Raw genomic sequence first — 24,892 nt, forward strand, 5'->3', positions numbered from 1 at the left:
CCTCGCCAGCCTACAGATCCGAAAGGCAAGGCGATAAAGAAGTTGGCAGTAAGGAAGCGCAAGTATCCATATGCAGATACAGTGAGAGATGCCGCAGTTGCTGAGGCCACAGAGCGTGCCGAGAGAGGAGGCGCTCGCAGTGGAGTCCGGATTGCTGATCAGCTTTCACCAGAGGCGAGGGCTTCACTTGAGCGAGTTGAGCGCCTTCATGGTGGTCCAGCTGGAACTCTCATGATTGGCGGACGTCGTGTTGCCATTGACGAGGTTCAGCCTCAGGGGGAGCCACAACAACAGCCTCAGCCAGCACAACAGACTCAGGAGCCTCAGCCAGCACAACAGACTCAGGAGCCATAGCCAGCACAGCAGTCTCAGGAGGGTGAGCAGGCCGAGGAGACAGAGCCGGCACCACAACCACAGTTACGCCGCTCTAGTCGTACCCGTGTGCTAGTCACACCGAGGGCAGACACTTAGAGGAGGGGTTCTCGTCCACCACCTCGACCACAAGGTCCATCTCTAGTGACCCATCTTGACCTGAGGGCTGCCATGGCCAAGCAGGTGCAGCAGCTGAGGTTCATGGACTTTGAGGTGTGGTTTCCACCCAGGCGAGATGAGAGAGCATCAGAGGGATTCTATACACCCTTGCAAGAGGACTTCTATAATGCCTATCTCAACAGTGGAGCAGTCTTTAGATCACAGAGGGTGTGCAACATCGAGTCTATTGTTGCAGTAGCTTGAGAGCACATTCGCCCCTACCTTGCATATCTGCTGGGGCTAACAGATTTGATTGGATGGATCGGATTATATGTTCCATCTTGGGTTCGTTAGTTCTATGCATCTCTCTGGATTGACCCACATCACAGGTTTATACACTTTGCATTTGGAGGCAGAGACTACCGGTTGACGAGCACCAGGGTCAGGGAGATTCTCAGGCTTCAGGAGCAGCCAGTCAGACTCCATGAGGTGTGCTATGGACAGACCGCACCCCCTAGACCCCCTACGGACCTGGTTCATCACTGTTTCACATAGCCCTTTGGCGAGGGGTCGAGGAGGAACCCCAGTGATCTCACGCCCACCGCTCACGTGATTGAGGCTATTATGAGGAGGACTTTACTCTCGAGGATGGGATACAGAGAGGGATTGACTCGTATTCAGCTATGGCTTCTCAACTCTCTGATGCAGCAGACAGTTTTTGATATCTGGGATCTTCTTCTGTCAGAGATGGAGGACACTATAGCTGAAGGCTTCAGAGGTCATAGGCAGCTACCCTATGCTCACTGGGTCACATTCCTTATCCACAGAGCTGTTACAGTTAGGTCGCCTAAGATGATTGCTGAGTACAATGGTGCTTATAACCTAACTCAGATGATCCGCCACAGTACACCATAGGCACCTAGCCAGCCGCGCCGTTGTCTAGAGGTGCCAGAGACTATAGCCCAGCAGGATGATATTATCAGGGGTATTGTAGCCACAGAGGAGGAGCAGCTTGCTCAGTAGGAGGGGTTGGTCACTAGCGAGCCTAGTGACAGTTCTGATGATGACTACCAGCCCGTTCTTTAGATGCCTCCATGATGACATGATGCTGAGGCCGGTAGCTCCAGTTCAGCACCACCTGCCCCATAGATAGACCCTGCTCTTCTAGCTATACTTGAGCAGATGAGGCAGGACCAGGCACGACAGGCTCAGGAGACAGCTGCTTCATTTGCTTAGTTCCAGACTCAGCAGGACGAGTTCCAGCGACAGCAGCTAGTTATTCAGCAGCAGACACATGCTCTATAGCAGCAACAGCAGGCTATGCATCAGTAGCAGATCCTCATGCAGTAGCAGCTTCTTGGATTCATGCAGCATGTAGTGACAGCGATTGGGGCCCCACCGCCACAGGCTTCACCCCAGCTTGGTCAGCCTGCCACCACTTCGATGACTCCAGCGTTACAGCCTAGTGGGCTTCAGAGTCAGGGACAACCACCAGCACAGTATGCTTCACCGACAGAGCAGGTGTCCTAGTGGTTCGCTTTGCCAGTGGTAGCCCCGCAGTTCAAACCACTTCAGACGAGCTTCACACCGGCACAGACGTCATCACTGCTAGTGCCAGACACTTCAGTCTCTAGGAGTCTTGGAGCCTCCTTTAGTGAGTTGACAGGGCAGCCCACTCCTCCATACCTGCATGTTCTAGGTCCTTCTATGGCTGCACCTATCACAGCGACGACAGAGACGCTCCCCTCCTCCATGGCATCATCAGAGCCGGCTACTTCAGTTATACCAGCCCAGCCTACAGCAACACAAGTTCCTAATCCGACCTAGACTACTTTAGCATCACTACCAGCTACAGAGGGTCAGACAGCCCAAAGCTCAGGATCAGACGATGATGGCACCCAGTTCCACCTCGCTCCTCGTACCTCAGCGCCCAGCTCGTCCGTTGCAGCCCCACCGACCGACCCTTAGGTTTTAGTGTTTGATGCCAAAGGGGGAGAGGATTCGAGTATGTTAGGCTTAGAGGGAGCTTAGTTATTATATTAGCTTATCTATTACTTTTTGAGTTTTTATGTGTGAGATACACTATTATGCATTCATGTTTACTACTATATTTATGTGATAGTGATATCTACGTGATCGTGATATATGACATGTGTGCTCTCTACTTTGAATTCTTTAAATGTCATATCACTTGTGCTTTCCTCATTTGCCTTTGCTTCCGCATTTTACTCCGATGCAAATGAGCTTTATTACTTGTACTCATGCTTATTTTATATCTTTTGAGTACATCATGATGGCTTGGGCCATATAAGCTTGCCTAACACTTTTGTTCTTATTGCCAAAAGCTTATATGAACCAAGCATGTTAAAAACCTCATCTCTTTCACATACTCGAGGTAGTATTGTCATCAATCACCAAAAAAGGGGGAGATTAAAAGCATCTAGGCCTCTAGTTGGGTTTCGGTGATTAATGACAATACATAATTACTGTGACTAACGTGTGTTTTGCAGAAACAATTGAGTTAGGTCACGGTAATGGAGATCGATCGGGAAATCATGGTTGTCATGCCCCTATGATGGAAATCGTTTCAGTTTTCAAAGGATGGACGACAAGGTTAAGGATGGACTAGTTCTAAGTGTCGATTGGAGTTGAAGAGACACTTAGAGTAGTTTATGACTTTGTTTTTCCTTTGGTCGTACTATTAAGGGGGGTATGAACGGGTAGCTTGACCTAGGTGAGTCTAGTGAGTTAGGTGTGGTGCACACTTGTTAAAACTAGCACTAGGTAGCTCCACAACAGCCCTTTGATCCAATGGAGCAAACTTCATTCACATATGTTCGAGAGTTGGAAGTGAATGGAGGGTCAAATACTGACCAGACACTAGCTCCGGTGTGACCGGACGCTGGCTCAGGGTCCGGTCAGTTCATTTGACCAAGGTGAAAGCGTCTGGAAGTGACCGGACGATACGAGGTCATGTCACCGGACGCTGAAGGCCAGCGTCCGGTCGACTCCAGTAAGGTCCCAGAGAGGGAGAATCCTGATCGGACGCGTCCGGTCAATACTGACCGGACGCTGATCAGGTTCCGACTACTGACCGGACGCTGCTCAACAAGTGATCGGACTCTAGAGGTCCAGCGTTTGGTCGACATCAATAAGGTTCCAGCGAGGGAAAAACGTGACCGGACGCGTCCGGCCAGTGCTGACCGGACGCTGGCCTGCGTCTAGTCAATACTTAACCACTGGAGTTCGGGGTGTACTGACTAGTTGAAAGGTCCTTGTTTGGTTTTGGTAATTGAGTGACAACCTAGATAGACTAATTGTGTTTATGTGAGATACACAGGTGATTAGTCCACAGGTACATGTGTGTGAGCAACATATGCCATGAAGGTGAAAATGGCTTGGAGATGTTGCAAAGCTCACACATGTGATGATGAAGGAGCTTATTGCACATGAGACATGACATTGAGTCATGTGATCAAGGTGGAGAAGATCAAGACAAGACTTGGCTTGAATGGACCAGTTGCAAGCGTGAAGGGCAAGTTTATGACTGGATTTAGGATAGATGGCCGTACTATCAAGAGGGGCAAACTTGTTTGCATATTGGTCATCTAGTGCCACTCGAGTGATCTAACTTTGCATTGTCGCTAGGATCGAGTGGCGTGGCAAGTTGAGTGGCTAACATCCTTTGGGAAATAATTGTGAAAATGCTAACACACATACACTTGGTGGTGTTGGCACATTTACAAAGGATTCGGTGCTTTCGGGAAAATGGAATGCCTATTTTCTATTGCGCTGGATGCAAATTCTTGTGGTTAGCACATTGGAGCAAGGGTGAAGAAGTTAGAAGTGAAAATGAGTTGGTCGCGAAGACGTTGGCGTCGGTCAACTGACCGGACGCTGGGTCTGAAAGCACCAGACGCTGGCTGGCTGCGTCCGGTCAGGCTAACGTACGGTGACGCAGAAGCTGGAGTGTGACCGGACGCTGGCTGCGTCCGATCAAGTGTGACCGGACGCGTTCGGTCGAGGTAGGTACCTTACTGGAAACGACCGGACACTGGGGGTTCAGCGTCCGGTCAGTTGAAAGCTGCCGCGTCCGGTCAGATCAAGTGACCGTTGGAATCGGGACACGTGGTCGTCTGCGAGCGATCGGACGCTAAGGTCCAGCGTCCGATCAACACGACCGGAGCGTCCGGTCGGCCCGACCGTTGCCCAGTGAAGGGGTAATGGCTAGTTTAGCCCTTGGGGCTATAAATAGAAGTGGTCTTCGGCCATGGCTGGCGTGGAGCACCTCAAGGGACTTAGTGTCCATGCTTGTGAGTGCTTGGGAGCCCTCCATCACACATATACTTGATAGTGATCATTCGATTGTGTGAGTGAGCGATTCTAGTGCGATTGCATCGTGAGGTTGCATCGAGTGGCACTAGGTGATCGAGTTGCAAGCCGGTGGTGCTTGTTACTCTTGGAGATTGCCACCTCCTAGACGGCTTGGTGGTGGTCTCCGTCGAAGCGCGCAAGAAGCTTGTGCGGCGCTTCGGAGAAGTGCTTGTGAGGGGCATTGTGCTCGCCCCGCGGGAGCCGTGAAGAGCAACTCTAGTAAAGCGTGTCATTGAGCTACCCTCACTCAAGGGGTAGGTTCTTGCGGCGCCCGACGTTCGGGCTTAGCGGGTGATGCTAATTAGCCGCCGAACCACCAAGTGAGCGGTCGACACAACGGGGACTAGCATGTTGGCAAACACGTGAACCTCGGGAGAAAAATCATCATGTCAACCTTGTTCTTCCCGTTGGTTTGCATCCCCATTACATAAGCTTGCAATTACTTTTATACATATTAAGCTTGTGTAGTTGCTCTTGTAATTAGATAGCTTGTGTAGCTTGCTAATTACCTTCTTGCTTGTGTAGCATAGAAGTAGCTCCCTTGCATGGCTAATTTGGTTTGTGTAACCTTGTTAGTCACATTGCTTAGTTTGTGTAGCTAAGTATTTGCGCTCTCTAATTAGGCATTGGTTGCCTTGTTATTGAGCATTGCTAGTGAGCTTAGTTAGCTTTGTGCTTTTGCTTACTAGCATGTGTAGGAGCTCCCTTGTTGCTTAAAGTACTAGTGGCATATGTTTGTGTGACCTTGCTCCTAGCATTGGTTAAGAGAGCTCTAGCTAGCCCGGCACCTTTGTTGCATAATTGTTATCTTTGAAAGATGCTAGTGAACATATATAGTGGGGTATAGTCTTGGCTAGACCGATAGTTTTAATTCCGCATTTGTATCGGTTAGCCGACACGATTAAGTTTTAGAAAAGACTATTCACCCCCCCCTCTAGTCGCCATCTCGACCCTTCACCGGTGCGTCCGGTCAACATGACTGGAGCGTCCGGTTACCCCACAGAGGCACATAACGATTCATTTTTTAGCCGGTGTTATAAATACAACATCCGCTTATGTGTGGGGCTACTTTTGCTCATTCCAACAGCTGAGAAACACCTTAGAGAGTGTCAAGAAGAGCAAGGTCCTAGTGAGGTGATTGAGATTTGAGAATCCCAAAGAAAGCCCTCATTAGTGAAGATCAAGAGTAGCAAAGTGTGCATCCATCTTCTCATTAGGCTTGTCGTGGTCAAGTGAGAGTTCGTGCTTGTTACTCTTGGTGATCGCCATCACCTAGACGGCTTGGTGGTGATTGGGAGCTTGGTGATCATCCGGAGAGCTTGTGGATGACCCAACTCAAGTTATGAGCGGTTGTGGGTGATTCACCGCGACGGAGTGTCGAAGAATCAACCCGTAGAGAGCACTTGATCCTTGCGCAGATCAAGGGGGAGCTACACCTTTGCGCGGGTGCTCCAACGAGGACTAGTGGGGAGTGGCGACTCTCCGATACCTCGGCAAAACATCGCCGCGTTCCTCCTTCTCTATTTACTTTGAGCATTTACTTTGAGCACTTACTTTAAGCAATTCAATTATTGTCGCTACATTCATAGAATTGCCATGTTAGAGTAGAATTGGAACTTAGGTTGCAAGTCTTTTGTACGGTAGAACAATTAGGAACACTTTCTAGGCACAAGGGGTTATTTGGGCTAACCATAGAATTTAATTATTGCAAAGAAATTTAGAATTAGTCCAATTCACCCCCTCTTGGGCATCTTGATCCTTTCATGCTGCACCACTTGGAATGTGCTACATATCTCATGATCACTTAATAAACTAGGTTAGCACTTAAGGTTTCATCAATTCACCAAAACCAAACTAGAGCTTTCAACAAGGCGGCGGCCAAGGAGGCAGCGTGGGAGTACCAGGACACGGTGTGGACCCCGCTGGTCCGGCTCGTCAGACATGGAGACTGGGCCGAAACCGCGGTCGTGGCGGGTTGACTGGGCCGAAACCGCGGTCGAATAGGCGCGAGGGCCAATTTTAACTGACTTTGAGAGTTAAGAGACTGCGCGTGTCTGATTTTTAAGTTAGAGGACTAGAAATAAACTGCAGCCATAGTTGAAGGGCCAAAAATAGACTTTTTCCTATATATATATATATATATATATATATATATATATATATATATATATATATATATATATATATATATATATATATATATATAATCCTGAGCTGCGATCGGTGGTGCTGTCTGCTGTGTATATTTTTGTTAGGGGGGTGTGTGTGTAGAGGACAAAGGAGAGGTAGTACTATGATAGAGGCCGAGAGCTGCCTGCGATGAGCTCCCCATTCGGTTGCTTACCTAGCTTGTAACTTTTGGCATTGGCATCAAGAAAATGATATGATATACATGCGGGTGCTCTTTGCTTGGGTCTGGAGCCAAAGAATAAAGATGCATGGAACCAACTGTCGTCCTGCAAAGTGCAAACCAGCTCAAGTAGCTCAATGATTTGGTTTAACGGAGTTAATGGCTCATTATTCATGTCGGTGTACTTTTTAAACTCTCATTAAAGCAAGGTCAATAATAAAGCCAAGTTGTTGGGCTATAAGACAAGCTATAAGAGCCAAGTTATACAATAAGTGTCTCCTATTTATCTTCAAAAAGTCTCTCTCTTATATTTCTCATCACAACACTTACTTGGACCCACTAATACCTATGCTTTTGTGTCCAACTTGATGCTTACATAGAAGCCAAGCTCTCATCTCTCTCCTCTCTTCTCTCTTCTCTCAACCACATCAGCATTAGCTTGGCTATAAGCCTATTATTATACCTGCTCTTACAGGTCTATTTAGCTTTGTTTTCAGCTAAACTTTTCTTACCTTGGCCACGTTTTAAAGGAAAAATATATTAGCATCTACAAATTCTATTCTACTAAATACACTATGTTGATACTATAGATTTTTTTTAATAAACTTAATCAAAGTTAGAAGTTTCACTTACGATAAAGCCAAAGTAACTATAGTTTGGAACGTGAGGGAGTATCGAACATGACTAAGAACTTCATTGTGCTCAGCAAATCAGCGTGACAAAGATGCACACCATGGTATGTCACATCCCATTGCCTTAATCTCACTTTAGCAAGCTTAACCATCACTAGGATCGATTTTTGCACCCGCCCAGGCTTTTACCAATCTAAAAACAACAGCAAGTCTGTATCTTTGACAAAGGGTAAGTCGTCTACATCCATGCTATTTGAACAGTTGAGGTCCTGCACTTTTCACCCCGCCAGACAAGAATTTGCTCTTTGCTGGTGAATTGTACATGAAGTCGGTACCAAAGGCAACCATGACAAGGCCTTTACAATGTGCTATTCCAGTCCCAACTCTGCACCTGCTGGCTTTCACAGCACAGCTGAACATGGCATTGGCAATTTGGCATCCAGCACAAGCTCCCCTTTCGTGTACTAGGTTCTGACCTTATTTACAAACTCGCAATAAATATATGAAAACAGTGGCCAGAGATAAATCTGCTCTCTTCCCGTTAATCAACAATCTCGGTACTGCTCAACAAATAAAATAGAATGACTGCCAGGGGTAGATAGTAGCTACTTCAAAGCACCCAGATCCTGGCCAAGCAACCGGCCTTGTGCTGGAAGCAGCGAGCACTGCCATTCAGCTTTGCCCTCTCCATGAAGAAGCTCCCCGTCGACACCACAACCATTGTGAGTATTCCCAACCGGCCTAATCTTTACTTCTTTTATCTGCGAGCAATTATTGTTGCAAAACAAAATGCCACATCAGTGGAAGGTATCTGATTGAATCAATCAGGCGTCCTGTATTCTAGGAAAGTACATTCTATTAAGTTCAAGGATGTCTATAATTGGGATTGTAAGCCTGATTACATGAACTGCCACAAGAAGTGACGTGAACAAATACAAGAAAGTCACAACCCACAATACCTTGACATATTCCACGTAAGGGAGTAGAAGATGCCAGCAAAGCTGATAGGCAACAAAGAAGCAAAATAGTCTGAGTCTGCCACTTCCATGGACAAGAATCAAATCCAGACTGCTGTCGTCATGCTGAGCTTTTGGTGCAATAACTGGAGAAAGTAACCCCTGGGCAGGCTTGCAAAAGTGATTGCAGACAAAAATGCCAAGAAACTCCCCATTCCTGGTAACCCAATTATCTTCAATCCTACCATTGATTTGTGTACCTCTCCTAACCTTGCCATCATCAGAAAGCTGTTCATGACATTTTTCAGTCAGTGGTCTCAATTCAGAATTTCTCCCTGGTGATGCAGGGAGATAGTCTACCTCAAATCTGTACTGAGGTAATGAAAGAAACTTCAGAAGGCCAGCAACAACATAACGGAAGGGACCAAACTGCATGCGGAAGTTTTCAGACAGCTGCAGAACTGCAGAGAAAAAAATAATAAAAAGTGTTGGGACTTTAAGATGAATAGATGATTTATATAGGAACAAGGGTATATAGAAGATAAGATGTGTCAGATTAAGAACATATGAAATTGTGGGTTACCAACTAGTGTTTTCAATCGATAAGAGGTAATCAAGCAAGAACTAGAAAATAATAACAATGGTGGCATGTTTGATAGCAGTAGTGCAAATTTAAAGTAATTACACATCTTTATTTCTTGAGAGTATGAACATAACAGATTGGTGGAGCAATTCAATTAGCCAGGCACAAACCAGCATATCCATATATCTGATCTAATCCTAAATTCGCAAGGCCATGAGTTGAAGTTCTGTTACTTATTTTTGTTCTTACCTCTAAGTTCTGCTGTATTATATGGTTTCAAACCCATGTTAAGCCCCTTTCATTCTTACTGCTACCTCCATTGTCTTTTTTTAGGTGCTACAAGCGCTACTTCAGATACCAAGGCACCAGCGAACTACCTGTCCGAGAATTAACCTACCATTGGTTGCCGTGCTCGTATTCATTTTACATGCCACGTCGCTCAAACTGGATGGAATACTTTTCACATTTGCATGCATGCATGATACAACTAGCACTGGCCAATACGGTGCAAAAGCACGCTTCTGTCGCTTCGAGTGCCATGAAACACAAGTTAATACGTATGCTTTGGTAACTTACAGCGCCAATCAATTTTTTTCAAAAACGTGTGAACGCCTAATAAAAGAGAATAGAGGGAGTAGCAACTAAGACAAAAACAATAATTATCACTTCCTTGGTTGAGGCCATATATGGCTCTCTGGATACCCAATAACTCAGATAGAAAAAAAAAATACATATAATTTGATTCATTTTTAACCTACATCGACAGCATTGGGATCATTTTAATGATACAGTTCAGATGGCAAGGGCATCACATCAGATTATCAGAATAAGATGCGCAGAAGAATGAAAAGTTACCATCAGCTACGAAACCATAGTAGGAAGCTGTCAAACCAAAGTGAGTCACTCCAGCTTCGATCCATTTAACGGCAAACACATCTATTGGTGTGAAACCTCCCTGCAGAAGAATGGCCTTACAAATTAATATGTACTGTTAAGTTTGATGATATGCGAGTCAGAGAAATCCTTGGTAGTATGATCTAGTATGAAATAAATAAACATGACATAACCAAGGTACCTTAGCTAAAGCAATTGCAGCAGAAACAGGATCCCTGATGCCAAGAACAGTCCACACCAATGAATTATCAGAGCCAGCAGGTATTATCCCAATGGGAAATCGAATTGCCACTTCAAAATCGTCTCTACTAAGTAATCCATTCAAAACCTGCATTAAAATATAGAATACCATCAGCAGGATAGATAAATTTCAGACTAGAAAAAACAATAAAAAATGCTTCAACACATGCCCAGGGTGCACTTGTGTCCACCACCAGTTGAAGACAGATAACTGCCAGTGCTACATCGTACATACTAGTCCAAACTACTATAAACAACTGCTGCTAGAGGTCAGCCATAACCATGAGCTAAAACTGGTAGCTTTTATATGAGAGCAATGAGAACAGTCCCATCTAACAGATATGTTTTATATGTAGTAGATGCAAAGAAAATATCCACCCAGGTGCAATAAAGCAAAATTGTATTCCAGTTCATTTTTTATACAGAAAGAAAGGTAGGAAAAGAGATGACCTCATTGACGATCCCATCACCACCAACACAAATAATACCTGTAAACAAGAAAAAAGATGAGGTGAATAGTGAAACAGACAGGAACTTGATTGACAAAAAAAGAAAGAATAAGAAAAAAGAGATACACAATTGATATTACCATCAGGGAATTTTTTGAGGTCAACAGTAGAAGAAAGAACCTTTGCATGACCGGCATATGCTGTTTCAATGACTTCCATCTTGAAGCCTGAAAGCTGCACCAAATCAAAATTCAAACGCAAACATATATAAATTACAGGTAAGAAAGAAGCATATCTGAGGTTTTCTTCTAACACATACAGGATGTATTTTTGCACGGTCTTGTACATACTATGTATTTACAGAACTAAACTGGTGATAATACTCATTTCTCTGGATATGACAGAAACTTTGATGAATGCATCAACATAAGTGTTAATAATTAATAGGAAGGTTTTGACTAAAAAAGGTAGGAACGCCTTACCTTCAATGTTGATTGCACTTTCTTGTAGAAAACATCCCGAGAGCTTCGGAATCCAGAGTTAGGATTCAAAATGACAAGCACTTTACGAATAGCTCCCTGTTTTGTATTTGATTGGTCTTGCAAAACATTGATTGATAAATAGTTGGGTACTTCTTCTCTGCAGGAAGTACTAAGGTCTGATGAACAGTGTGGTACAAACTTCCTCTTCTGGGTTAAAAAGTAAGCATTTCGCTGAATTGATTTCCTTAATTTCCGAGGCAAAGGCATCTGGTCTACTGGCGAACTTTGTAAATTAGTGGTATGAGAATACTGATAGTAGTTTCTTGAACGACATGTACTGTAGGTGAGGCATCCATTAATTCCATTAACAGCAGCACTACAGGAAACCTGCCATGGTGATTACCGTGCATGTGAGGAAAAGAGCAAAGAAATAACCACTAACTTAGACAACATTAGTTAGGGTACACAGACTGTCAAGCAGGAGTATAAACAATCACTACTGCAACAGATTATCTCAAAAGAGGTATTTTTTACACACTTGTTACAGATTAAAGCAAACAAGTAAGCTAGCACCCATGTGGTAGAGCCTATAAGGTAGACCATGGACTGATATATGATACTACCTCTCAGCGGAAATAAATGTTGTTTCTGACCAGATAATTGTACTAGCTGCAGGCAAAGTCCGTCAGCCGATCAGAACATCATTAATTTTCAACCAGAGGGGGTAAGATATTTGATACTCCCTATGATCACAAATATAAGTCCATCCAGTCTTCTCTCGAATGCACCAAATATAAATCCATCAAAACATGAAGGCACCTTTTATTCTCATTCTTCCAAGTCGACCAATACTAGGCACAATAATCAATGCAATAAACTTGTCATCTTTGTTAATTTTAGCAATAATTGGTGCACAATGGGCCCATTGTACTACTCACCTTAATTCTTGTGTCGAAGTGCAAATGGACTTATATTTGGGAAAGGAGGGAGTAGCTGACATTGCAATGGCTCTAGGAAAATTTTGGTACAAATATCATCAGACTTAAAAAGCAAACATATATGCCCCAAATATTCAATTAATTGTGTGCTACATGACGAATTCATTAGCTGCATAAGATCTGAAACTTCATCTAGCTTCCCCCATTTTGACACAACGAGGACACTAACTGCACAACAGTGCGCAAGCAACATACATACCCCCCAAAGCTATTAGCTTTGTCCCCATCGGCTCGGCTAGTCATCATAAGGTAAGAAATCTGATCCATTCCTCCCAACCCTCTCTCATCTTGTCCTCGAATTCCAGAAGTCAAGAACTTTTCCCCTCCGCGTCCTCGCGCCCTCACTCAGCGACCAAATCCAATCGACAGCTACCGACGCGGACCAAACATGAAAGCAAAACACACACAGGGGGCCGAAGAGAACGGAAGGGAGAACTCACCGGGGGGCGGACAAGGTTCCTAGAGCTCATGATCACTCTCGGCTCGGGGCAGCTTCACGAGATCCAGTGGCGGCCTCTTACTTCCTCCGCCCCTGCCCCCCGCGTCTCTTCCTGTCGTCGCCGCACGGCAGCAGAGCAAGCCGCCGCGCCAATTGACTCGCGGCGAGCCACGGGGCCGGGGATGGGGTCGGGTGGGGACTGGGGACTGGGGAGGAGTGCCAGGCCGCTTCTCAATCAAAAGTCCTTTCTCCTCTAGTTTTTCGGTGCGGGGAAATTCGTCTTTTTTGCAGGTAGGTACGGAGTATCATCGTATTGTGGCCGTCTGATCACCGCTCGATATGGAGAATTTTGCAGGTAGGTACGGAGTATCATCGTATATGTCAACTATACCCATCTTTCGTGAGAAGAATGACAATGCATCAAGAAAAAAAGTGATGCTGTTTCAAAAAAAAAGAAACAAAGTGATGCTTGTTCAGTCATATCTGTGTGCTTTGAACATCAAAATATTATAGTGGTGGATGGTAGGCTGGTAGCCATGCGAAAGGCAGCCATAGCCCGAGGCAAGGGCACTCGGATCAAAAGGCCAAGCACGCGTGACAAATGACGACGACAAGCGCCCTCCGTCCCAAATATAAGCGCGCATCTCGTTTTTTTGAGTAACTAATTTGACTGAATATTCTCTTTGTCCTAAAATACTATCCATATGAATATAGCTAGAAATGCATTTATTTCAAAACAGGTGTAATATATATAAAAAAATATACTAACACATAATAAGTATTATATATGGGATTAATAGTGAATATATTTTTATAATAATATATTAGGAGATACAAGGTTGATAATATTTCCTATAAATAAAACTAGTTACATTTTTAAAAATTTACAGTTAACTCGTTTTGTATTAGTATTTTGTGAATCGAGACGGAGGGAAGAAACTTCCAAAAGGAAGAAACTGTATTATCACGCCAATCATGCTGGACCGGGATGGTCCGGGTCGACGTCGTCACGTCATCAGCGCCTGCCTGCATCCTCCCTTTGTTTGTTTATTTACGATTACGAGTAAAATGCACCGAAGCTCTAAACTGTATTATCACGCCAATCATGCTGGACCGGGATGGCCGGGTCGACGTCGTCACGTCATCAGCGCCTGCCTCCATCCTCCCTTTGTTTGTTTATTTACGATTACGAGTAAAATGCACCGAAGCTCTATTAACTTTCGTCATTATCTAGATCCATTAACTTTGAAACTGTATTTTTTAGATCATTAACTTTTGTTAGGGTGTCATCTAGGTCTATCAACTTTGTAACTATATTTTTGGGTCCATGAACTTTTAAAATGAATTACTGTAGGTCCATGCCATTTATTTAATATTAAATCCAACGCATGTATGCATGCACGTCGGCTTCGGCCTCCGGTCTTTGCGTCGGTGGAGCCATGCCTGCACTCGCCGCCGTCGCTCGTCTGCCGGGCGGAACAGGATCTTGACCCGATGAATGTGACGGCGGGCGCCGACGCCCTGCGCGAGCGCCCACATGAGTGGCTGCAACCCGCGCCGCCGCGCGCGCCAGCGCGAACAACCCCGCCGCGCTCTCGTAGTCCACGGACCGCTTGTCGTGGCTGGTCATGCGGATCACGGCCGCCTCCAGCTCGGGTCTCCTCAGCGCCGGCGCAGCAGGTCTCGTCGTGGAGCTCGCGATGCTGCAGGTGGCACCGCGCGGGGAGGAGCGGTTGTTGGACGCCGACACGACGGCGTCGTCTATGGCCACGCCCAAATCCAGCCTGTCTCGCCTGTGGGCAACCCCACGGCAGCCACCATCGCTCACGTGTTCGACAACTGGCGCGGCCACCATTGACTACCGTTGGGCGTGCCCGCAGACCTCGGTCCCCACGTCGACGCCGGCGCCCCACCCGCCATCGGGCCTCCCAAGGCTGGCCAGCACGCCCCCACCCGCTACTGGGCCTTCAGGACCAGCATCACGGCCAGCACGCCACCGAGCCTTCAGGAGCAGCATCGCGGCCAGCACGCCCCCGGCGCCGGCGCCCGCCGCGGCGTCGAAGGAGTCCCCGGTTCGGCAGTGGTAGTTTCGTCACACTGCCTCTGCTACACCGCTCGCCGATGGTGCTAGCATGGTGGGAGGTCGAGTTCTGTCCCAGGCGCAGACGCTTGGACGAGGTCAGGAAGGTGAAAGGTCCTTGTTTGGTTTTGGTAATTGAGTGATAACCTAGGTGGACTAATTGTGTTTATGTGAGATACACAGGTGATTAGTCCACAGGTACATGTGTGTGAGCAACATATGCCATGAAGGTGAAAATGGCTTGGATATGTTGCAAAGCTCACACATGTGATGATGAAGGAGCTTATTGTACATGAGACATGACATTGAGTCATGTGATCAAGGTGGAGAAGATCAAGACAAGACTTGGCTTGATGGACCGGTTGCAAGCGTGAAGGGCAAGTCGAAGGCTTTGGAGTGATGGACCGCGTGGCGGTGAAGCTTGAGCAAGACTTGGCGTCGATGGACGATGGCAACGGTGAAGAGCAAGTAGAGTCAAGATCGATGAACCAATATGATCATGTGATGATATGAAGTGGATCATATCATTGTTGATCGTGTGGGTGCATGTGTTGCATCGACATTGAAGGAGATGGAATGGAATGCGCAAGGCAAAGGTATAACCTAGGGCATTTCATTTCATCGGTCATAGGTGTGTAGAGAAGTTTATGACTGGATTTAGGATAGATGGCCGTACTATCAAGAGGGGCAAACTTGTTTGCATATCGGTCATCTAGTGCCACTCGAGTGATTTAACTTTGCATTGTCGCTAGGATCGAGTGGCGTGGCAAGTTGAGTGGCTAACATCCTTTGGGAAATGATTGTGAAAATGCTAACACACTTACACATGGTGGTGTACACTTGGTGGTGTTGGCACATTTACAAAGGAGGTGGTGTTTGCAGGGTTGAGATGGGTTTGGGTCCGGATGCAAATTCGGCGCTTTCGGGAAAATGAAATGCCTAGTTTCTATTACGCCGGATGCAAATTCTTGTGGTTAGCACACTTGAGCAAGGGTGAAGAGAATGGAGAAGATGCTGGCGTCGGTCAACTGACCGGACGCTGGATCTGAATGCACCGGACACTGGCAGGCTGCGTCCGGTCGCGCTGACGTGGAGTGTAGCAGTTGCTGGAGAGTGACCGGACGCTGGTGCTGCGTCCGATCGCGTTCGACCGGACACGTCCGGTCATGCTCGGGAGCTTACTGGAAACGACCGGACGCTGAGGGTCCAGCGTCCGGTCAGTTGAGTGCTGCTGCGTCCGGTCAAGTCAAGTGACCGTTGGAACCGGGACACGTGGTCGTCTGCGAGCGACCGGACGCTGAGGTCCAGCGTCCGGTCAACTCGACCGGAGCGTCCGGTCGGCCCGACCGTTGCCCAGTGAAGGGGTAACGGCTAGTTTAGCCCTTGGGGCTATAAACAGAAGTGGCCTTCGGCCATGGCTGGGGTGGAGCACCTCAAGGGACTTAGTGTCCATGCTTGTGAGTGCTTGGGAGCCCTCCATCACACATATACTTGATAGTGATCATTCGATTGTGTGAGTGAGAGATTCTAGTGCGATTGCATCGTGAGGTTGCATCGAGTGGCACTAGGTGATCGAGTTGCAAGCCGGTGGTGCTTGTTACTCTTGGAGGTTGCCACCTCCTAGACGGCTTGGTGGTGGTCTCCGTCGAAGCGAGCAAGAAGCTTGTGAGGCGCTCCGGAGAAGTGCTTGTGAGGGGCATTATGCTCGCCCCGCGGGAGCCGCGAAGAGCAACTCTAGTAAAGCGTGTCATTGAGCTACCCTCACTCAAGGGGTAGGTTCTTGCGGCGCCCGACGTGCGGGCTTAGCGGGTGATGCTAATTAGCCGCCGAACCACCAAGTGAGCGGTCGACACAACGGGGACTAGCGTGTTGGCAAACACGTGAACCTCGGGAGAAAAATCATCGTGTCAACCTTGTTCTTCCCGTTGGTTTACATCCCCATTACACAAGCTTGCAATTACTTTTATACATATTAAGCTTGTGTAGTTGCTCTTGTAATTAGATAGCTTGTGTAGCTTGCTAATTACATTCTTGCTTGTGTAGCATAGAAGTAGCTCCCTTGCGTGGCTAATTTGGTTTTAGTAACATTGTTAGTCACATTGCTTAGTTTGTGTAACTAAGTATTTGCGCTCTCTAATTAGGCATTGGTTGCCTTGTTATTGAGCATTGCTAGTGAGCTTAGTTAGCTTTGTGCTTTTGCTTACTAGCATGTGTAGGAGCTTCCTTGTTGCTTAAAGTACTAGTGGCATAGGTTTGTGTAACCTTGCTCCTAGAATTGTTTAGGAGAGCTCTAGCTAGCCCGGCACCTTTGTTGCATAATTGTTATCTTTGCAAGGTGCTAGTGAACATATATAGTGGGGTATAGTCTTGGCTAGACCGATAGTTTTAATTCCGCATTTGTATCGGTTAGCCGACACGATTAATTTTAGAAAAGACTATTCATCCCCCTCTAATCCGCCATCTCGACCCTTCAGAAGGCGCACGCGAGGCACATCAAGCTGGGCCTCGATCGCTGCCCACGGCACGCGCGGCCGCTACTCGCGACGTGCGTGCTCTCGGGCTGGCCGGGCGGCACGGAGCTCGCGACGTCCATCTTCGAGTCGCTCGTCGAGCCGGAGGCCTTCGATTACAACACCCTGATGCGCAGCCACGTCGTCGGTGGCGGCCGTGGTGATCGTGAGCCGGCTGTCGCGCTGCGCCTGTACGTTGACATGCTGGAGGCGGGCGTCGGGCCTGACAGCTACATGTTCCGTTCGTACTCAAGTTGTGCGCGCTGCTCGCGCCCTTGCAAGAAGGGAGGCAGGTGACAGCTTCAGCTCACACTCGACCAAGCAGTGTGCTCTTCTGCAACCGTTGACACGCTAGCCGCTGGGGTGTGACATTTCTTTCTTTCCATTGGCAGTTGTAGGCGCACATTGTGAAGCTTGGGTTCGTGCGGCGAGCCGGCGATGGCTCGTCTGGCGTTTGACTGGGTGGAGGCCGAGGAGCGGACGACGGCTTCCTAGAGCGCACTCCTCGCGGCGTACACGAAGCCCGGGCTGTGGCGCGAATGCCTCTAGTTGTTCGGCGTCATGGTGCTCGATGGGTGGAGGCCCGACGAGAGCTCCATGGTCAGCGTGCTCTCGGCATGTGCGCACTTGGGTTCCTTGGACGTCGGGCGAAGCGTCCACTGCGCGCTGCTGAGGAACACCGCGAGGCTGAACACCATCATGCAGACGTCCCTGGTTGACATGTACGCCAAGTGCGGCAGCATCGAGAAGGCCGCGGCGGTGTTCGATGCGATGGACGGCAAGAACGCGTGGACGTACAACGCCATGCTATCCGGCTTGGCGCTGCACGGGGACGGGGCGGAAGGCGATGCAGGTGTTCGACGCGATGGCCAGGGAAGGCCACGCGCCCGACGGTCTGCTCGAGGATGGGCTGCAGTGCTTCGACCGCATGCGGCTGGAGCACAAGGTCGCGCCCAACGCGCAGCACTACGGCTGCATGGTGGACCTGATGGCCCGCGCCAGAAGGCTGGACGACACGCGCGCGCGCTCATCGGGAGCATGCCCACGGGGCCGACGGACACAGCCTAGCGAAGCCTGCTGAACGCGTGCCGGATCCATGGGGATCTGGATCTCGCCGAGCGCGCACTTGAGGAGCTGAGGTGCCTCAGCGCCGTCAACGCCGGCGACTACGTCATCGTCGCGGACATGCACTCCAGGGCCAAGAACTAGGCCGCTGCCGCCGCGTTCCGGACAGAGGCGGACGCCTCCCTCGGATGGAGCCCGCACACGCTGCCGCGGTGCCGGTGAGCCACTGAACCTTGCGGAATGGGCTCACGTGGGCGGGCGAGCATAGCACAGGGCAGCCACAGCCAGCCACTATCCCACTGCGACGGACGCTGGCCCTGGCTGGTCTCCACCGACGCAAAGACCGGAGGCTGAAGCCGATGTGCATGCATGCATGCGTTAGATTTAAGGTTAAATAAATGACATGGACCTGCATTGAACCATTTTAAAAGTTTATGGACCAAAAAATATAGTTACAAAGTTGATGAATTTAGAAGATACCCCAATAAAAATTAATGGACCTAAAAATACAGTTTTAAAGTTGATGGATATAGATGACAGCCGACGAAAGTTAATGAGCATTTTACTCTTTATTTATTTATCCCTCGCAGTCGCAGCTACGGCTCCGCAGCGACAGGACAAGCACCCCTTCCTTCCCTGCTTCCTTCCCCGGACGGCAACGAAACGTCGAAACCTTCTCCAGTTCTCCTTCTCCAGCCAGGACAGGACGCCACACAGAATCCGACGCAATCCAGAGCCCAAGGCCTCTTCAGATCCTCGCCTCCCTCTGCGAGGTTCTTTCATCGCGGCGCTGCGGCTCGGGGATCTTGTCCGTTCCCACTTCGTTCACCGGCGCGCCGTCACTCAGGAGTCAGAGGACTCGGGATCCCCAAGGTGAGCTTGCTGCTCCCGCGCGTGCGCAATTTTCTTTTGCTCGCCTCCCAAGCTGCTGCTGCGTTCTGCTTGTTCGTCGGAGCTGGGAGGGACGGGCACGAACCGTAGCGTCTCGATTCAAGAGCTTGATGGGCGGTCGGGCTGGGTGGTGCCCGACGAATTCGTCGGCTTCGAGGGGCTGATTCGGCTCAGCGGGAGCTTCTCCGAGCTCATTCCTCCTGCTTTGTTTCTGCCCCTGGGCGAGTTCTTGTTGGTGTGGTGGACTGGTGGAGAGTAGCTGGATAAGGAACTTGTTGGATTCTCTAGCACAGTGCAGAGCCCTGCGAAAAAATATTGGGATTTTGACCCTTTGCTGTGCAATTTTTGAGCTGATCCCGGCACGCCACCTCGCTTCGGCTGCAGAACCTTCGCCCACTGGGGGACGTTCCCAATTCTGCCGATCAGTCAAGGAATTGTAAGCGTGTGGTAATGAAATGGAAGAGTTAAACTAGCAGTGTTTCTACTTCCATAGTTGATTGGAAGCAAACATCACATTAGCAAAGCTATGGCTTCTTGCTGAACCGAACTAGTTATGTGGATTTAGGCGTGGAAGTGTCACGGTTGCATCGTAGTTATTTGGTCCTAGTGTTCGGTTCCACATGTTGCCCTGTTCAGACTGTGTAATGCTCCTTCATGGTTGGATTAAGTCCTATTTGGTGGTGTGAAAACTTGCTGCTCTGTGCTGTATGCTATTAGTGCTATACTCCTGATTACAGGCATGCTACCGAGGGCTGGCGCTGTGTAGGTCCTTCCTACCACAGTACATAAATCTTGGCCTTTTGGGACCCTTTTTTTTTTCATAGTTGATGATTTTTTTTTTTGGGCGAAAGAGTTGGGCAGAGCCTTACTATGATAAGTGTGTTGTGTTACAAAATATGAACAGATAAGTAAAAACTGTACATGGCCTCAAAAGAGAAAAACACAAAATACCCAATTCCCAAGGGAACAAGCACTAAATATGCTCCTTGCTATGAATATGCTTGACGATATGTTAATCACTAACTACCCTACAAAATTTGATCACTCATCTTTTTAGTTGCCACATAGACGTAAAAGTCATTTGGAAGAAGGATTTTTCGTCAAATATAAACATTGCATTAAGGTGGTAAATGTCTTCATTCAATGTTGTAGACCAATATCCTTTATTTGGGAGAAAATTGTAAATTTACACAGGTCGGTGCAATCTGAAAGCAATAGAGATTGTGTGGAATATTAGATTAGATTGATTGAGAGACCTATGTACATATATATAGGGGATGGGAGATCTCGTGGCTTATAGAAACAGGACCAAACGAGATCTCACATCTCTCTAACCATCTATAGGGCCGGCCGGCTATACCAAGCGCAGGCCCATACCATATACATACGCAAGTCATACATGTCCATTCTAACACAATCTAAATTGTAAAGTAGTAAACATATCATTGCTCTGTTAGTCTTGTGTAACCTATATACATCATAGTCTGTTTCTATTTGTGAGAGAACTCTCAGTTTAAAAATATGCATGTAACTCACTATACCTGGGGGATTTTTTTTTCTCTGTAGATGGCTTCTTCGAATGGTGAGGCTGACCAACAATGGATAGAGAATGTTAAGTCAGGAGGAGCAGTTCCCTGTCTAACACCTGAAAACTGTCCTAATGGCTGGGCTACTCCTTCTGGTGATTCATTTATGGTCAGAGGCCCAGAATATCTTACAAACAAGGTAAAAATACCAGGTGGAGAATATCTTCTGAAGCCTCTTGGATTTGATTGGATCAAAGGACCAGCAAAAATCTGTGAGATCCTGAAAGACAATAATCATCGAGTTAGAAAAGCTATTGATGAGGAGGTTTCACGTGGTAACCAGCCTTTTGTCTGGGCATTCAACTTGCAACTGCCCAAGGATAACTACAGTGCAATATTCTACTTTGTATCGCTAGAGGCTATACCTGAAGGCTCACTTATGGACCAATTCTTGAAAGGAGATGATGCTTTCCGAAACTCAAGGCTTAAGTTAATAGCAAACATTGCTAAGGGGCCCTGGATTGTTCGGACTGCTGTTGGTGAACAAGCCATCTGTATATTGGGGAGAGCCCTCTGGTGCAAGTATACTCAAGGATCAAACTTCTTTGAAGTTGATGTGGATATCGGGTCTTCTATAGTTGCAAATGCAATTGTTCATTTGGCATTTGGCTATATCACAACGCTAACTGTAGATTTGGCCTTTCTCATTGAGAGTCAAACTGAATCAGAGCTCCCTGAGAGACTTCTTGGAGCCGGAAGGTTTTCTGAGTTAAATCCTGGATCAGCTGGTTTGTTTGAAAAGCGATCTGAAGAGCATCAGGAAAGCACTCAGTCTCGGCCTGTAGGATTTTGGCAGGGTTTCTCTCATCTGTTAAACAACCAAGGCACTCCGAGGGACCCATCCCCTACTTTGCAAAATACTAATGGAAGTTTGCACAAAGAAGAAGCAAATGAGAATTCTAAATGGTAAGTACTTAGCTAGTGCCTTGTAAATTGTTTATCATTGGAATTAAACCTTGACAGATAAGAAAAATATCTCTAGTGCACATTTAAAAAAAAAAAAAAGAAACAAACAAAGACTGTCGTGTGGGTACGAAAATGTTATCTATGGATAAGTTATGATGTCCCTCTTGAGTCATGAACAGTGAAGCACTCTCCTTTTCCTTGCAATTTTCTTTGTTATCTTGAGGAGGCTACTCAATCAAATGGCTGCACCACTGTGTCAGCATCATTCTGTTATATTATTGAAACCCCAGTGCACGTAGCTCCCGCTTGCGCAGGGTCCGACCACTTGGGTCTTTTGTACACAGCCTTTCCCTGCATTTCTGCAAGAGGCTGTTTCCAGGACTTGAATCCGTGAACCTGTCAAAAAAATGTTTTCTATTGTTTGATGAAGCTTTATCATTTGAAATAATGATATATTTCCATGCACCTCTCTATTGCAGATATTCTTCAGACCCCTACTAGAAGAGATCAAAACCATATCTTCATTGTTTGGGGGTCAATTTATCAGTTAATCACTGCATCGCAATTCTTCAGTAGGATGATCATTACCAGATAGTACCAGGGCTTGTTTCTTTGCCCTCACATCTGCTGTAAAAATTATATACATTTGCCACAGACAAACTGCATAACTTTGTACATAGATGCCTCCTAATGTTTATATAGTCAATTATGTATGGACTGTATGAAGCTCAAGGAAAGAATGATTCATTCGACAGAATATGGCAGTTGAAAGCATCTGCATTTCAAAAAAGAAAAGAAAAAGTTCAGAGTATCTGATTCTGGTAAAGATGGAGACGAATGCATCCAGTGAATCGATGAAGTGCGATGAAAGCTACAAACCAAACTGATTGGCACCATGAAAGGAAAGCATACAATCATGTACAATAAAACTTATTACTATTGATCTGGTCTGACTTGTAAGCTCTAGACTTCTCTTATGTTCTTGTTGGCTGTCCTGTCCTGACCTTTGCTTGGAGGACACCTAATGCCTATCATGTCGACGCCTTAACGTTCATTAAAAGGTGCATGTTAAACGTCTGATGTTTGAGAACTTCATAAAATTTGATGTCCCATTCCAGAGTTGGAAACTGAGTGTATTTGGTTGGAGGACGGGATAGATATCGCACTTCGTCGCGGTGTCTGGTTTGAGGGATAGGTCAGATGGAACCGCCCACGAAAGACTATTCTTCCAAGATGTTGTCCCATGACGTCCCTCGGTATGAGTTTCATGCCCTGTTGACACCGTTCTCTTTCGGCGTGTGCCCTCCTCCCATTGGGCACGCGCCCATGCCTGCTCTTCGGTCCTTACGCAAGCTCGACCTCGATCCCTAGCACGGGCAACCCTACCCAATGTGGGTGGGCATGGCCTTGGCGTGAGCGTGGCCCCGGCCATGGCATGCCCCGGCGTGTTGAAGACCGAAGGAGAAGAAGGTGAGAGAAGATGATGTGGGTCCCACTAACGGATGTCTAACTAAACACCAACAGTGTGTATCCCCTTGTCTCCATCCTCTAAGAGCATCTCCATGAGTTTCCTAAAATCTCTTTCTAATCCTTGGTTTTTAGCAACATGAGACTCTCAACGACTCCTGATCCATCCTTCTAATATTTCAGAACTTGAGAAAAGTCACATGTTCCGCGTAAAGTTAAGTGCTTCCGAGTCATGCGTATCTTCTCTATATCTTCTCTCTCGTGCGTGTTTGTCGGTCAATCTAAAGGTAGAAGGACGCGGAAAGAATAAATAGTAGGAAAGAGTTAAATGTACAAGAAAAAAAGAATATATAAAAGTGGTTAGGATAATTTAGAAATAGTATATGATTTCTGATGTAAAATTGGCTTCTATATTTTAGGAGTGGATTATTAGAAACTCTTGGAGATGGTCTTCTTTATTCCTTCCCATACTTTTTAAGAGTTGTAAAACTTCATGTTTTTAGGAAGAAAATATTAGGTACTCTTGAGATGCTCGAACCAAACTAATAACAAAGACCATCTCATCCAAAAACTAGAATAAAGCCTCTTGTCCCAAAGCCAACCACACCCTAAGTGATGTTTAAACTTTAAAGTTTGTTAATTCTTGAGCTTGATATATCTATACTAAGGGCACATGTAACCGTAAGTCATTCACCGGCTCTAAGCCCACCTTTTCAATAGGCTCATAGGATGATTAGGCCCACATGGAATGTGTGTATGAACCTAGCTTTTAATCAAGAGTTAGTTTTTCTCTTGTATTAAAATATGAAAAAATGCTTAGAGTAGCTTATAAGTCATCCATTGCGGATGCCCTAGACGAAAAAAAAACCAATTTGCTCCATTGCTGACTTTGACGACCGAGATTGCTCTAGGAAATCAAGAATTTTTGTGAGAGTTTATATTCAAAGAAGAATCACAGGAGTTTGTGAAAAAAAAGGAATTGCACAAGTAGGAAATTATGCTTGAAAATCCATTTTCCAGTAACATAATGGTAGGCGGATAGTTGCAGCTGTCAGGAGCACAATAATTTGTCTGTTCTTCAACCTCTTTCCCCGCAGGAGAGAGAAAGAGAGAGCTCTAGACGGAGAGGCTCCCAAATCGATATTTTTCGGCTTCGCAACTGTTTCCTCTCCGAGCGGCGGCGAATCTGAGAACTCCTCGACGAGCGGAGGCGGCGAGTCCGTGATGGTCGGCCGCCGGCGGGCGCGGACATGCACCACCGCCCCTCCTCCTCCGCCGCCGCGTCGTCGTTGCCGCTCTCCCCCGCCGACGGCTTCCTCCGCGGTAGTAACCGTGGCGACCAATCTTCCTCCGCCCCGTTCTCATTCTCGCTCCTCCTCTGAGGATTCCCGTCGAGCACCTCGCTTACTCGCGTGATTTTTCTGCCTGTTTCTTGGGTCGTCTGGTGGTGGCTGTGCAGTGAAGGACGGCGTGGACGGGATGATCAAGTACGTCGCCAACGAGCCCTCCGTGGGCTCTA

General features: G+C 47.0%; 2 protein-coding genes and 1 pseudogene across 2 annotated transcripts; 2 read left to right on the forward strand and 1 right to left on the reverse strand.

The window, feature by feature from the left end:
* Positions 1 to 7,872: 7,872 nt before the first annotated feature.
* On the reverse strand, positions 7,873 to 13,077 carry LOC136501018 (sphingoid long-chain bases kinase 1-like). The gene is made up of 8 exons (XM_066496509.1): positions 12,870 to 13,077; positions 11,432 to 11,818; positions 11,090 to 11,183; positions 10,951 to 10,988; positions 10,442 to 10,588; positions 10,222 to 10,321; positions 8,787 to 9,244; positions 7,873 to 8,588 (listed from the first exon to the last, which is right to left on the reverse strand). Exons 1-8 carry the CDS (start codon positions 12,897 to 12,899, stop codon positions 8,433 to 8,435), a joined length of 1,410 nt encoding a protein of 469 aa, XP_066352606.1. The 5' UTR covers positions 12,900 to 13,077; the 3' UTR covers positions 7,873 to 8,432.
* Positions 13,078 to 14,989: 1,912 nt separating this feature from the next.
* LOC136499517 (pentatricopeptide repeat-containing protein At1g31920-like) lies at positions 14,990 to 18,667 on the forward strand (annotated as a pseudogene).
* A 477-nt stretch (positions 18,668 to 19,144) lies between these two features.
* LOC136501358 (protein ENHANCED DISEASE RESISTANCE 2-like) lies at positions 19,145 to 22,680 on the forward strand. The gene is made up of 3 exons (XM_066496871.1): positions 19,145 to 19,396; positions 20,981 to 21,906; positions 22,386 to 22,680. Coding segments are annotated over exons 2-3 (927 nt in total). The 5' UTR covers positions 19,145 to 19,396; the 3' UTR covers positions 22,387 to 22,680.
* The last annotated feature ends 2,212 nt before the right edge of the window (positions 22,681 to 24,892 follow it).

The sequence above is a fragment of the Miscanthus floridulus genome, chromosome 13, assembly GCF_019320115.1.
Source record: "Miscanthus floridulus cultivar M001 chromosome 13, ASM1932011v1, whole genome shotgun sequence".
NCBI classification, from domain to species: domain Eukaryota; kingdom Viridiplantae; phylum Streptophyta; class Magnoliopsida; order Poales; family Poaceae; genus Miscanthus; species Miscanthus floridulus.